Genomic DNA, 15,296 nt, shown 5'->3' on the forward strand with positions numbered 1-15,296 from the left:
GTGTACAGAAACCTGTTTCTGCATATAGAGACTGCATTCAATGCATTAGGCTGAAAGAGAACATGTATGTGTTCTATTTACTGTATGTAAAACAAAAAATCAGTAGGCAATCACCTAGAATTAACTAAAAAAAATTAGGATGCAGTCCTGTTGAGATAGTTGGCAGCCTCTGAAGTTGGAGGCTGCCAAGTATCCAATGCAGGGCAGCTGTAGCATAGAGGCAATCCTCACCTCCATGCTCTGGCCACCCTGCATTTTTTGCTATATGACCGATTTCGGCTGTCTGGTCACAGATCTGGGGAGGAGGAGGGAAGGAGGCCAAACAGTGCATAGGAGGCTGCGTAAAGCGGCTCCTGTAGCCTCCTCCCAAGACTGCTGCCAGGACCGCCCCCTTTTCCCTGTCTCCGCACTCTGATTCCAAGCACGGAGATGTAGTCGGCATGGAGACAACTGCCAGCTACAAGGGGGCGGGGGCCAGGAGTGCAGTTTCTGGGACCTGCGTTCAGAGCCCTGGCTCCAACCTCCGTTCCTCGAAACCAAAAAATCCTATCGCCCTCTATACAGTGTCTAGTGGCCATAGGATTGCTCCCTCCAGCATATTTCAGCTATTTCCAATTTGAATACCTTGAAAATGGGTCAGCTTTCAATGTTAAAAAAAACAACAACATGTCCCTCCTGTATTGTTGTTTTTAAAAGGAAGAAAATAGAGCTATGATTACTTTTAAAATTACCAGTTTTTGCATCCACAAACCTGCCCATGACTTCCCCTGAAATAAAGAAGACTCACTTAAAAACTATAAAATAAAACCACTTTGCATTTTCTACTTTCTGTTTTCCCAATATGTATACTACTGTGAGAAAAATCTTGAACTGGGAAATTACCAAAGATTAAACAGTTCAAAAAGGATACTGTGACAACAGCACAGAAGCATCTGCCTTAAAAGGGGGGGGGGGGAGAGATGAAGAATTCATCTCTATTTAGCAAGCTTCTACTGTCTAGTTGCTGCCCATATTCTGTTTCTTTTGTCAGTCTCCAGTAGTGTGTCCTTTAGCTATAAATGAAAACAACCGATCCCCCACTAAGACACATCTGCTCTGAGTCCATATTACAACGGGGGGGGGGGGGGAATGACACCTTCAACTACATAAACCAATAAAGACTGTCTGATATAGTTTGCTCCTGTTGCTACCAGGCATGCAACCCACTGAGTTAAAGACTGGTGACATCTGCTAGAGAATGTCAAGGGTGAGGTGAACATAAAAAGGTAATGAATCATAGTGTATCATCAATACAGCTATGAGCTCTAAGGAAAGAGCCCCTTTTGTACCACCAGTTAGCTTTACTCATATAGCACCTGCAAGAGTGACACTATTATTACTTATTCTCTCCCACCCCCTCCCATTTGAGCTGATCTATGGATATATCAACAGTGCAAGAAGAATAAAGGTTGATTGTTACACTTTTGAAAAGTTAGAAAATGTTAACTCTGCCCCCTTGTGCATATTACACATTATACTACTGTCTGTAATGAAATGACCACACACTTTTCACCAGAAGAATGCAAGGACCTAAGATAATTTTGATGTCCCTCTAAATGGAAAATTCATTTCAGGGTCCCTCTGTGGTGCAAATCAGTTGTCTTGTCTAGGCATAGCCATTTTTCCATTTGAGCATTTTAATTACATTTCTAGGTTCTACCTTTTTACAAAGATGTTTAGGAAAATCTAACAGGAGAAAAGGTTTCATAATTTTGGGATATACAGACTTAGTGGAATGCCCTTCTCTACAGACAAGAAATAATTTACTGGGTTCATTTTGTCTACTATTTGAGCAGTTTGCTAAGTAAAGACCCTTCCTGTGATCATTAATACCTAAGCAACTCCGTCTCTACAAAATATAAACATACACACACACACACACACTTTTAGTAGAGCCTAAAGTTTTTAAAATAATCTAAAACATGAATGTTCTGAACATTATGGAATACGAGATTATTTGCAGCAACGACAAAACTGCTCTTCCTGTTCTCTGGATTGTTTTTCTGTATACATCTCTGTACCATTTGAATGGGTAATTGTATACCAGTAATAAAATTAAGAGTTTGCTGTTCCTCTACAATGATCCATACATGGACTTCAAAAAGAAGAATTGGGGTGGTATCTATAACTCTTCCTGCTGATGGCATAGCTTCCATCTGCAGAACAGGGAGGGGGCAATTTCCCCTCTACCCTGTAGCCCCCTGATCCCTCTGGATGACTGGGGAACCCCCTGGAGCAGTTTTTGGTGGGACATATGAAGGAGAGATGGGGAAAGTCCTGTTGTAGAAGCAGAAGTCCACTTGTAAAATGTTGGATTTCTTCATTTGATTTCAGGTGCATAGCTACATAAACAGATAACTACTGGGGCAACGTACAATGCATTAATTAAGCATATGCAACCGTGTGGGCAAACCAACAAGCCACAGTATGTGTCAAATGGTGTAAGGCAGAAGTGGGCAGAAGGCAGATCAGCACTTAATGGTACATCTCTAAGTGATTTGCTGTACGTCAACAAAGATTTCTGACTCTCAATGGTTTAATAATAGCAAAACCAAAAAGCCCTCCCACCCCCTTAAATTAGGCTCCTAAAGACAAAAGGGGAAAATAGGAACAGATTTGTGTGTGAAAGGATATATGTTCAAGCTCCAATTCTGCCACTGAAAACAAATTCCTGCATTGAGCTTGTGCTCAGAGAGACCGTGTTCCTCTATTCTATGTCAGCCTTCCTGAGCCACTGTTTTGCACCTCGCTCCAGTTGGAGGATCTCATGAAACACAAAATAAATTCTAGTGAAAAACAAAAATAGATCCTACATCTTCTGGCCACTGCTATAAGGTGACCAGAAACAAAGGAGGATAAGGCTCCTGTCCTTTTACCAATTGTGTAGAAGAGGGAATTTTGGCAGGTGCATCTTGTCATGCAAAGATGTGAGAAAAAATACACCTGCTGAAAAACACCAGCTATTAAAAACACAGACGTTCTTCATTGCTTCTGGTCACTCTAGTTACTCCATTTCATTGAGATCAATAGCAGCTGTGGGAAATAGGTTATATATCTCTATTTTCTACCATGTAATCTCACCACAAGCTTCATGGGAACAGGTTGGCTATTACTTCTTCTTGGAGTTAATTCCTAGTGGAAAGGTTGACTACAGGCTTGTCCTTCCACAAATAGAAGGGCTCCATCTGTTCATAGAAGAGACTGAGATCCCAGGTGGAGTGGGCTCTCACCTGGAGGAAGGAGGGAGGCAATTTTTCCAGATCCCCCTTCCCTCTGAAACCCTCAGCACAACCTCCCACGATGTTCTGGTGAGTCCTCTGCGAGGGCTGCAAGAGGAATTGGCAATAATCACCTCCCCATCTTTCCTCTAGCAGGATGTCCCTTGAGCAGAGTTCCATTGAGAGGTAGTCTGAATCCAGCTAAGGATGTAGGGATTGTGTAAAATCTGTTCCATCTGTGTTTTGTGTTTTGTCAGGTGCCTTTCGTTCCATCATCTGCCCACTGACGGAATTGGATTTTCTTTAGCTTCTGAATTTACACAAATTCACATGTGCAAAAATGCGCAAATTCCCCAAAAATGTGCAAATTCCCCTAAAATGTGCATTTTCACGCTTTAGCCTATGGGGGAAATGCACATTTTTTACTTTTTTATTTTTGTGTATTTTTCTACAACAAACTTTGCACAAAATTCAGGAAAGTTAGAAAAACAGTCCACAAGTCCTCAGAATCTGCCCAACAGGGGGTAAGCTGGTCCACTGCAGAATCTGTGGGATGGATTCATAAAAATTTGAACTCATTTGGTTCCATTGCGGATTTCTCCGACTTCCCTAGATCCAGCTCAACATGTTTAAGATTTGAATGGGATGTAAAAGTGGATTGACATGATTGTCTTTCTTCAGTTCAAGTTACCTTTTTCATTCATCTAAAATGAACCTATTTCAAAAGGAAATAACTGCCTACTTTGAGAGTGGTTTTGTAATTTTTCTGGAAAGGCAGAGCCTCTTCCAGCGTAGCTTCACTTATCACAGTGTTATAGCAGTGGGAAAACGTACCTGCTTAATTTCTTTGTTGCCCTACATCAGAGCTCTTAAAAGAGGTGAAATACTGCCCTTTTTATGGAGCGAGCCAATGAGAAAAATGTGCATGCTTAGTCTTTATGTTGCCTTGGAATATGGAGAGAGCCATATGGAACTAAGTTACGGGAAAGGTACAATATACACTGGAATCATAGACCAACATGAATTTGACAAACCTCAAAACTGAGTTTTGTAAAATGTTATTTTGTGGTGGAAATAACAGCCCTGTGAATTCACGCTAACTTACAGTAGAAAGCAACCAGAGGGTTTTGCCCCTGTCCTTTATTTGATCACATTTAATGAGGATTGTTATGATTATGGTGTAGCTTGCATGACAAACTACACTTGCTGAAATTCCCTCTTCTATACAGCTATTAAAGGTGGAAGAACCTTGTCCTCTTTTGCCTTTGGCTACCCTAAAATGTTAATTGACTGACTGAGTAGTTTTATCTATTTTCTTTTTAGTTAGTATTTTGTCTATAACTTCTTTGTTAGAGCTGAAAACAAACAAACTGAACTGAACATTTAATTAGGCTAAGCGATTTCAAACGTGAATAATTTTTCTTAATTAGATATTATTATGTGCTGATGAGGACTGTTGTGTGGTGGCAGTGTGAGCTATGGGCCAAGAGATCCCAGGTTCAAATCTCCTCTCTGCAAGTTCACTAGATAGCCTTAGGCAGACAGCTACTCTCTCACACTCCATCGTCCACAGTATGAAGATAACAATACTGGCCAACCTTAGGGGATTGTTGCAAGGAGGAGTACTGTGATGAAGATATATGAAGTGCTTTGACCTAGTGCTATGCTGAAACCCCACTTGCCCTTTTGCAACCTCTTTGCTTTCCTCCGAAAGAAGCAGCCATTTTTCTGTCTCTTTCGTGGGGATTTTGAGAATTTTGAAGACTTTTCTCAGTGTGCAGGGCTTCAGTGCTTCCCTTATGGTAAGGAGGTTGCTAAGGGGTGGATGGGGTGGTCTTTCTTTTAAATTTTTTATCCCGTTCTGTTCTTGCAGTCTCTCCAGGCACTTGAGCTTTCTGAAAAGTCCCCTAGAGCAGGGGTCCCCAACCGCAGGCCGCAGACCGGTACCGGTCCGTGGCCTGTTAGGAATCAGGCCGCGTAGGGGTGTGTAAAACCCTCTTATCTTGGGTCCACGGGGGTCCGTAGGGGTGGAGAGGCGATCCGTCCCTCCCCCCCAGAATCCTCGCTGGCCCTGGCTGGCTCCGCTCTGCAGTGAGTCCGCAGAGCTGCCGGCCGGCTCTGGCCGCTGGCAGACTTCTGGCTGCTGGGATGCAAATTGTGTCCGCTATGCGGACGCCATTTGTGTCCCTGTTCTTTGCATTAATAGGCTACATAAAGATTTAAACCTTTAATAGGCTACGTAAAGATTTAAACCTTCACGTAGCCCTATTACTGCAGAGAACAGGGACACAAATGGCGTCCGCGTAGTGGACGCCATTTGCGCCCCAGCAGCCGGAAGTCCACCCGCGAAACACCCCCCCCCCCCCAGTCTGTGGAAAAATTGTCTTCCACGGGACCGGTCCCTGGTGCAAAAAAGGTTGGGGACCGTTGCCCTAGAGGACTTAAGCAGGACTTCCACCCTTGAGGTTTTCCAGTGCTCCTGCCTGAAAGCTGAGTGAGGAGTTGTTGTTGCTCAGCTTTCAGGCAGCAGCACTGGAAAGCACCAAGGGAGGAAGCCCCGGTTAAGTCCTCTAGGGGGCTTTCCAGGAAGCACAAGCAGCTGGAGAGGCTGCAAGAGTAGAGCTGGATAAAAACTGTAAAAGAAAGAACACCACTCCACACCCTCCAACCGCCGCCTTCCAATTAGGCAAGCACTGAAGCCCCGCACACTAAGGAATTTCTCTGAAATTCTCACCCCTTCCCACAATTTTCGGTTGCAATTTCTTTTCACCCCTCCCCCCAATGAATGGCCAAAATTAAATGGATCGAAAAATTTGGCACACTGCTTCTTTGAACATTCAAAACGTGCTGTACAAATGCTAAGAATTCACATTATATTGGCATGACTGTCTAATTCAGGCCAATTCCCTCACAGATAGTCAGAACAGATTATAACTAAATAACTTCCTCCACAATGTTTTGAGCTGTCCCAAGGACTAGTTCACACACATCACCAGATTGCGCAAGACTTGGTGATGACTCACAGCTGAACTGGTGACTTGCTTCCAGGGAATGTTCTTGGGGCATCAGTGAAATGAACATCCTGTCTGCGGTGTTAGGTCTCGGAGGGCTCATTCACATATGCACGCGACCACTTCTTACAGTCGTGAACGGTTGAACATGCAGTTGTGAACAGCCCTAAACCCAAAGCATTTCCACTGCAAAAAGTGGAACTGTACCAGATCAATGCTGAAACCACCTTGTTCGCTTTGCAAATAGGGTCCCTGTTCCTTTCAGTGAAGGGACCGCTCCATGGATGTCCATCAGTGCTTTCATTTATAGGGAATTACTGGATCACTAAAGCGACTGATTTTGACAGCTGAAACCCCCCTATTTTCAAACTTTTCATTTACTTGTTTTACTATAATCAGAGAATTCAGTTTAACCTCTTTGCACTTTCTTTTACATACTGAACCCAAATCTGATTTTTCTGCAGAATTGAATACAGTAAGGCTGTCACATCAGCACTGAAGGATTCTGTTTTGTTAACTGTCTTTTAACTGATCAGTTAACTGATTTAATTGAAATAATATTGCATATTAGCCTCATTATAGGTGCTTTATTAAATACTGAAGAAAGTGTATATAACTTCTAGTAAACAAAAGCTAACAGTCTGTATTTGAAGGAAAGGTAATCTTTAATATTCCCTTTCTAAACTCCCTATTATACAAACCGATAGAGATGAAAAATTTACAGATGTACCTTTGATTCACAGCGCCATTGATTAAAATTCATCCTTGCTCTTTAAAATTGGCCCACACAGATCAATCATCCAATGTTTCAGTTGATTCATCTACAAATTAAACCCATTAAAGACTGCAGCCCTAGCAGGCACTGATCCAGCCTTGCAAATGGTTTAGTTCAGGGTCTGATTCTGGCACATTCAGTTGTTCAGAGTGCAACGGGGCATATTCTGAAAAGTCTTTAAACAGGGCTTGAACCAGGACATGCTTGAGTGATGCCTATGCTAATAAATTTGTGTTGAACTATCCAAAAATCTGATTCAACAAAAGCAAGTCTGTTTGAACCAAAGGTTTACATTAAATCACGACTACTCACTACAATTCTTTCTGTACTCAGATCAGCAGTTTTAAGTTACTCAGAAAACTACCAAATAAAAAAGTGAAAATTCAAAATTGTTATGTGAATCCACCGTCAATGAAACTGATCATGCATTGCCCAGTTCTCATATTAACAGAATACTGCAACAGGTGTTCTACCATGTTGTCAGTTCATGCAGTAATTGGTGTCATTTGGAAAGTCCAAGGACTGCATCATTTTAGTTATGTGGATTATGTCAAAATCTCATCCTTTCTCCTCCCACCCTGTTCTTAATTAAAATTAGAATAGTCATGTCATTGGACAAATGAAAACAAATGTGAGTCTCAAAACTGATATGGTAAAGAGGCAAATTCAAAACCTTTATCCTTTTAAAACCACATTGTTTTGTTGTTTTAAACCTCGCTCATAATTTCTAGGTGGCTTATTGTGTAGAGATATTTTGAAACTTATCTGTACGATAGAGAGAAGGAGACAGAGATCCCTTAGAAAACATGTATTCAGGTCAACCTACAAAAAAATCTTGACTTGTCTGTAAATTGGAAACGGCTTTGCAATGAGAAGTTGGTATTAAACAGAGAGTGAAAATGCAATTCCATATAACTCTTTCTTGACTATAGTCGTGCAAAAGTAATATATTTATTTATTTGTTGGTTTATTTATTTACCTTCATCTCTTTTGCGTTTGTTGCTTTCAGCGCTGGGAGATGTAATTCCCAGAATTCCACTGATGGAGTAGGAGGAACCTGCTGAGTCTGTGCTTACTGAGGACACTTGGGTCACAGACCCCGTGGAGGCTGTAATTAAAAACAAATTAATCAGTATGCAAAGCCATGAAAGAGAAAACGTGTGTATAAATTCTGCCATGACTGCCATGTTGGTTTTTTGTATTTAAATACTGCTACCTACAAAATTTCTTCAGTGAAACTGTTAGGAGGGTAGAGGGAGAGTTTGCAGCTTGGATACATTATTTAAACATTTGAATTTCATTTTCTGGCATGTTCTCCAGCCCAGTCTTATATAAACAGCTTTATCTGCTGTGACAGAAAGATTGGTTTTGTACAAGAGCAAGCTAACTTAGCATCATGTACCTTTGCAAGCATTGCAAAAATATTCTGCCCTGTCCAACACTACCATACAGATCCTTTAAGCCATGGAACAGTAATGGAGAATTGTGTCCCGCTCCTGGGTCATTTAACAACCCATAGGATGTAGCACTTTTCCTAAAGCTTCACATACATTGTGTTCAAATAGCTTCACATACACTTTACCTTGCAAGGAATGCCATTGTTATTACCAACATGTTAAAATGGGAAGTGGCTCGCCTAAGTGTATCATATGAGGCCATGGCTGAGATGAGATGTGAACTAATGGCTTACAGTTCACGTTCTTCAATGGTATGCTATACCAGCTCACAAGATCTATCGACTCTTCCTCTACAGTGTACAGGATAGGCAATGGTTGAAAATTTTGTTCAGTTTGTTTTATGTTAAGAGCTTACCACATTTTTTGCTATCACTGCTCAGCAGCAAAATCAGCAGCAATTTTGGTGGCAGCAATGTTGGTGAAACCACTGGGTTGGGGGGGCAATGCAGCACCCTTAACCTCTGGAGGTTGTCCACCCCTGATATACAGGATGGAAAGAACTTTGGATTTTAAACATGTGGAAATGTGGAAGAAGGCAAAACTAGGAGATATGTCCATCCGTTGTTCAGGGATGCCAGGTGGCAGGGACATGTCCTCTGACTTCATCGGGTCCCTGTCCAAAGTTGGGGAGCTAGTTTTGCTGTGCACAGGCTTTCCCCAGTGAAGCTACCCCACTGAGACACTGGCTGAAGGGATCCAGCTTCTCTACGAATAGGCATTCCCAGCTGGGTTCCTGATCAAAGCGACGGATGGCTCCACCAGCCAGCCCCTCAGTTGGGGCAGCTTCATCTGCCCCACACCTTCCCCCATGGGGGAGAATGCTAGCAGCCAAAGCATTTAGTTCACCATTCACCTTTCCAACTGTTATCTCCTATCAGTAACTGGAGATAACAATGGGGATTCCCCTTAGTTCAGGGGTGGGCACCTTCCAGAGGGTTAATTCCCCCTCCCTGGCACCCACCAGGGAATCCAACCTTGCCCCCTGCCACTGCTAGTCTGTCAAATTTGCCACTGGCAACACAGCAAAAAGGGCCAGTTTTTCTCTAAAAATGTCAAACTAGCCCTTTTTTGCTGCCATGCTGCCAAATTTTGGCAGCAAATTATGGCTTGTTTTCTTAAAAAGACGGGGAAATCCCACCTCCTTTTTTTTTTGCTGATGTGGCTACACCAGTGAATTTGCTGCTGTGCCACTGAATTTTGGCAGCAAATTCAGCAGTATCAAGGCAGCAGTGGGGGCAGCAAAAAAGGCCAGAGGGGGCTGCATGCCTTAGTGTTCCACTTGCCCTACCAGTTAGAAGAAGAAGGTGTGAGGTTAATCCTCACTGTTAGCTCTGAGCAGTGATCAGAGATAACAGTGGGGATTCATCTCCCTCATAGCCTTCAAGGAGCAAGGCTTTGGGGAATGGGAGGGATCTTGCTCAAGGCCCTGCAGACCGGAGGTTCTTCATCCTTGGTATATGGGGTCATCCTCTGCAGTAGATTAAGCTAAGTAGTAATTATTTATCCAGGTCTACACAATGAGATTCCTGGGATTTGAAGCTAAATCTTCCCTGATACCCTAGACACTAGATCACATTGCTCTCCTAGGGTGGACCATAAGGAACTATTGCTAGACATTTGTTGCATGGCGAGGAAGAGGACAATGGTAAAAGGGTTTCTGCTGCTGCAGCAGCCCTTTCGAGCTGGAGTAAGGAGGAGATGACGCCTGGGGATGGTAGATCCTATGAGCTACTATCTCAACCCAGAATCTCACAGAATGAGGCTGTAGGGAAGCAAGGGTGATCCAATACATTGTGGTACCTGAGGTAGGCAATGCAAATAGTGCCCTGCCAAAAGCTAGAAGTATAATAAAATTATACTTCTAAAATTATAATAAAACTATTATTAAATTAATAATAATTTGCTGCCCTTCAATAGTACTTCTTGGTGTGCCTGATCTCGTCTGATCTCGGAAGCTAAGCAGGGTCAGCCCTGGTTAGTACTTGGATGGGAGACCGCCTGGGAATCAGGCTTCCTGCCTTGAGCAGGGGTTGGATTCGATAGTCTTGTAGGCCCCTTCCAACCCTAGGATTCTATGATTCTACCCCAAATCTGCCTCTTGTGGTGGGCACCTCAGTCTGCCCAATGGTATGGCCAGCTATGTTTAGTACTCAGAACTCTTTTCACTTCAATGAGGATTCTGGCTGAACCAGAAATGCTTTAATTGGACTTCATATGGAAACCAATTATGTTTTGTTATGCTTTGGGGGAGGGATTTTTTTTCATATCATTGGCATTCTTTGTTGGTTGTGTGGCTGGCGGTCATCCTGGTCTATTTTATTATTACATTTTTATTATTACATTTATATCCCACCTTTTTTCCTCTCACAAGGAACCCAAGGTGGCTCACATAGTCCTCCTCCTCTCCACATTATCCTGACAACAACCCTGTGAGATCGGTTAGGCTGATAGTCAGTAACTGGCCAAAGTCACCCAGTGAGCTTCATGGCCGAGTGGGGGCTAGAACCCAGAGTCTCAGTCCAGCACTCTGACCACTACACCACATTGGCTGGCTATGTACTTAGGAAGCTGCAATTTAGAGGCCATCAGTCACACCATCAATCAAAACACTTCTATAAATGTGCAACTCACAAATACAGAAATGTGCACTGGATGAAATCGAACATTGCATGAGTGAAAAGCAAGCTTGCTCAATGAATCTTTCCCTTTCCCTCCTCCACCCTAGAGCCCCCTGTACACCCCATAAAGCCTCTTTTGAGGGCTGGGGAAATCTTCCAAAAATTGTGGGCTATGTCATATAGGACTGCAGAGAATCACTGAAATCAAGAACCTTGCATGAGCAGAGCAAGATTCCTCTGCCCAATTTTGGACGATTCCTCCCTCGCACTGCAGCCCCATAGGACACAGCCCACATTGGTCAGTAGGTCCTCCCAACCCTCTGGAGGGGTTTATCAGCACAGAACGATCCACTGTATGAGCACTCCTGCAAGGGCTGGTTTAACCCATTTCAATTGGTCTGAAGTCTACTGTGTGGTGGAATAAAGTTACTTCTTAATATATTGGGTCTCTAAAATGTAGTTGTAGTTAAGGGGGTGGGGGGACTATTCCAGAGTAAGAAGGTTGAGGATTGCTTCTCCATAACCCAAGACCATAATTTAAATGGAAATATTTGAAATTAAACCAGGCGAGTCCCAATTGAAATCCATGGGATTAACCTGTTTTAAATTTAGGGAGCAATCCTATGGCCACTAGACACTGTCTAGAGGGTCATAGGATATGCTCATTTCCGGGAACCAACCTTGAAGCAAGGTCAGTTCCTGAGAAACTGACCTACCCCCATGTCCGCGCTGCCTCCAAGGCAGTGCGGAGAAGCCCCATCCCCCACACTCAGAAGAGGAGTGCAGAGTGACTGAAAAGGGGCGTTCTGGGGGGTGTTCTGGGGCCGGGACAGTGGAGCTGCGCGTACAACACATCCAATGTGTCATATGGCAGCTTCCTCTCCCAGTCGGCCCCCTGCCGCTAGACAGCCAAAAACGGCTGTCTAGTGAAAAATAGCAAGGCAGGAGAGGTGCTGAGGGAATGATCCCCTCCCCCGCCTCTCTTGCTTTGGATAGGCGAGTTCGGAGGCAGCCCCCTATCTTGATAGGATTGCACCCTTAAACACTTAATTTTGCTGGATTATGGATTAGGCTGTTAGTATTTAAAACATAGTTGGAGCTCAGAAAATATGGAGATTTTTAAAAATCCAGATAAAATTTAGTGAATTCAGATTTAGCAAACAAATGCAAACAAATAAAGAGATTTTTGTTTTTTAAATTCTGCAGTAAAGAGGAAAGAGGCGATGCAATTCAACCCAAGCCAGTCTGTGGAAACCTGCCTCACAACCCAGTTAAGCAGAAGTACTTTGTTTCCTCTCATTTGGTTCAGCTGGATTACATCAGTTTGAATATATTATACAGTCAGGGCCAGAAATATTGGAACAAGGATAACTGTTTTGGCAGTTGGCCTCTGTGCACCACTACATTGAAGTTGAAAGGAAACACACCCAGATGGGAGCGAAGTCAGGACTTTCAGCTGTAATTCAAGGGGGTTGACAAAAGTGGGGCACTACCCATTCCGGAAGGACAGCCAGTGGCATACACACACACCCATCGTTGGTGGCTCATAAATAATGGAACAAACCAACATCATTTCAGACTTGAGGATCGCCTTTAATACCTGGATTAGGGGTGCACGAAAGCCACTTACCTGGTCTCGCAGCTTTTCGCGGTGCTCTCCCCCCGAAGTTCAGGCCGGGGGGGGGGAGGCTTCCTGCCTCGCCTGGCCAAAATTCAGGCCGGGGGGGAGGCTTCCCGCCTCGCCCAGCCGAAATTCAGGCCGGGGAGGAGGCGCCTCGCCCGGCCGCGAACTCAAAAGTTTTTTTTAAAAAAATAAACGCCCCCGTGATAGGCTACGTGACGATTTACGTAGCCTATCACGGCTAGATCTGCAAAGTCAGCCGTGATAGGCTACGTAAATCGTCACGTAGCCTATCACGGGTGACTTAAAAAAAAAAGCGCGTACGCAAATGGCCCCCATAGGGAGCCGCCATTCGCGTTCCTTATTTGGTCGCTGTAGTCTATGTAAATCTTTACGTAGACTACGGCAAAAATAAGGGCAACGCAAATCTGCAATATGAAACGGCATCCTATCAATTTGGCAGCATTCAGCTGAATCTGAGCAGAAATTATAGCCCTATAAACTTCAGAATTCATCCTGCTGCTTTTATCAGCGGTCAGATCATCAATAAACACCAGTGACCTGGTTCCATTGGCAGCCATACATGCCCATGCCATCATACTGCCTCCACTATGTTTGACAGATGATGTGGTATGCTTTGGATCATGAGCTGTTCCTTCCCTTCTCCATACTTTTCTCTTCCCATCATTCTGGTACAAGTCCATCTTGGTTTCATCAGTCCAAAGAATCTTATTCCAGAACTGGGCAGGTTTTTTTAGGTGTTTGCTGGCAAAGGCTAATCTGGCCTGTCTGTTCCTGAGCGTTACCAGTGGTTTGCACCTTGTTGCGAAGCCTCTGTATTTACATTCATAAAGCCGTCTCTTGACTGTAGATGTTGACAATGACATGCCTACCTCCGCAAGAGCATTCTTGACCTGGCTAGATGTTGTGAAAGGGTTCCTCTTCACCATGAGCAGAATTCTGCGGTCATCCACTTTAGTTGTCTTCTGTGGTCTGCCAGGCCTTTTGCTGTTGCTGAGCTTGCCAGTTAATTCCTTCTTTTTCTGGATGTTCCAAACTGTTGTATTGGCCACTCCCACTGCTTCTGCTATCTCTCTGATGGGTTTATTTTGTTTCCTCAGCCTAATGATGACCTCCTTCATTCACATGGACACCTCGTTGGACCTCATGTTGGGAGTTCCAGTGAACAGCTACCAAATGCAAATGTAACACTCAGAACCACCTCCAGGCCTTTTATCTGCTTGCTTGGTCATGGGGTACCCAGGAAACAGGCCACACCTGGCCATGCAGCTGCTTGTCAGCCATTTGTTCCATTACTTATGAGCCACCAACGATGGGGGTGTGTGTATGCCACTGGCTGTACTTCCTGAATGGTTAGTGCCCCACTTTTGTCAAACTCTTTGAATTACAGCTGAAAGTCCTGACTTTGCTCCTATCTGGGTGTGTTTCCTTTCAACTTCAACGTGGTGGTGTACAGAGGCCAACTGCCAAAACAGTTATCCTTGTTCCAATATTTCTGGCCCTGACTGTATAAGTAGCCTGAGTTAACTGAGGTGATTTTAAGCAAGCTTATGCTCCTGTTTCAGAGACACATCAGAAAAAAAAGCCCCAGATATGAAGTCCATCACTCTTCAATTACTAGAGTTAGATTATATGCATCTGAAGTAGGCAAAAAAAAGCAGGGGGGGGGGAGCAGAAGAAAGTTTTCAAAGTTTTTCTACCTCTTCACTCAAAATTGCAAGTGCTCAAAGAATTATGGAAGGGTTGGTTGATAGAAGAAAAAAACACATTCAAAACTACTTACTGACTAATGATGCAGAAAATGTTATGAATAACTATCCCTTTCTTGATTTATTACTTTAATTATCTGACATTCTATAGACCCCCATTAGTGGGATGACTTTTTTTTTTGGTTTAGATTTCAATTTTCTGTCTCATGGTGAAAGCTATTTATCATAATAATCAGTAAAATTCAAAACCTTTTAGCAGTATTTATAAAATTCATTTACCATGTTCAGCCCTTGGAGAATGACAAAGAAGGTGCATTAGTACGTGTGCTGAAGTGTTCTATGCAGAATTATCTGCCCATAAGAGTGATTAAAAGTTCTTTAGAAATATATATATACGTATACATACATACATACATACATACATACATATATATATATGGTTTCCTTACCTATGCTGTGACTGGAGGCTGGAACTTGCTGGTTGGGTGGCTGCTGTACCTTTGTCCGTATAATCCTGCATAATAGACAAACGGCTACTTACTATTAGGTATACAACAATAGAGATCAAATTAGCTGTGCAGCATAACTAAGCATGATGGGTATCCAAGCAAATTGTTCCAATTCATTACTTTTGTATTTCCCAGACACAATTAGTGAATATCTGAAAATCAGGTGATGTTGAGAGTTACCTAAATGTGATGGTAGACCCTGCTGAAAAAATGAGAAATATATGTCTATTTTAAGCCATTTACAAAATTAATCTGGAATTGTCCACATTCTCATGTGAATGTCAGCATTCACAAAGGTTTGGACATTCACTGTAACAT

The 15,296-nt window shown here is 43.1% G+C and overlaps 1 protein-coding gene across 2 annotated transcripts in view; it reads right to left on the minus strand.

The window, feature by feature from the left end:
• PAX5 (paired box 5) overlaps positions 1-15,296 on the minus strand; it is a 318,326-nt gene that overhangs the window by 261,836 nt on the left and 41,194 nt on the right. For both annotated transcript variants that reach the window (XM_084834904.1, XM_084834905.1), the window contains exons 4-5: positions 14,919-14,983; positions 8,023-8,151 (exon numbers count right to left, since the gene is read on the minus strand). In XM_084834904.1, coding sequence (XP_084691030.1) covers positions 8,023-8,151; positions 14,919-14,983 — 194 coding nt within the window. The remainder of the gene's footprint in view (positions 1-8,022; positions 8,152-14,918; positions 14,984-15,296) is intronic.

This window comes from Heloderma suspectum, chromosome 2 (assembly GCF_057233095.1).
Source record: "Heloderma suspectum isolate Gila_16-S chromosome 2, 16-S_ref, whole genome shotgun sequence".
NCBI classification, from domain to species: domain Eukaryota; kingdom Metazoa; phylum Chordata; class Lepidosauria; order Squamata; family Helodermatidae; genus Heloderma; species Heloderma suspectum.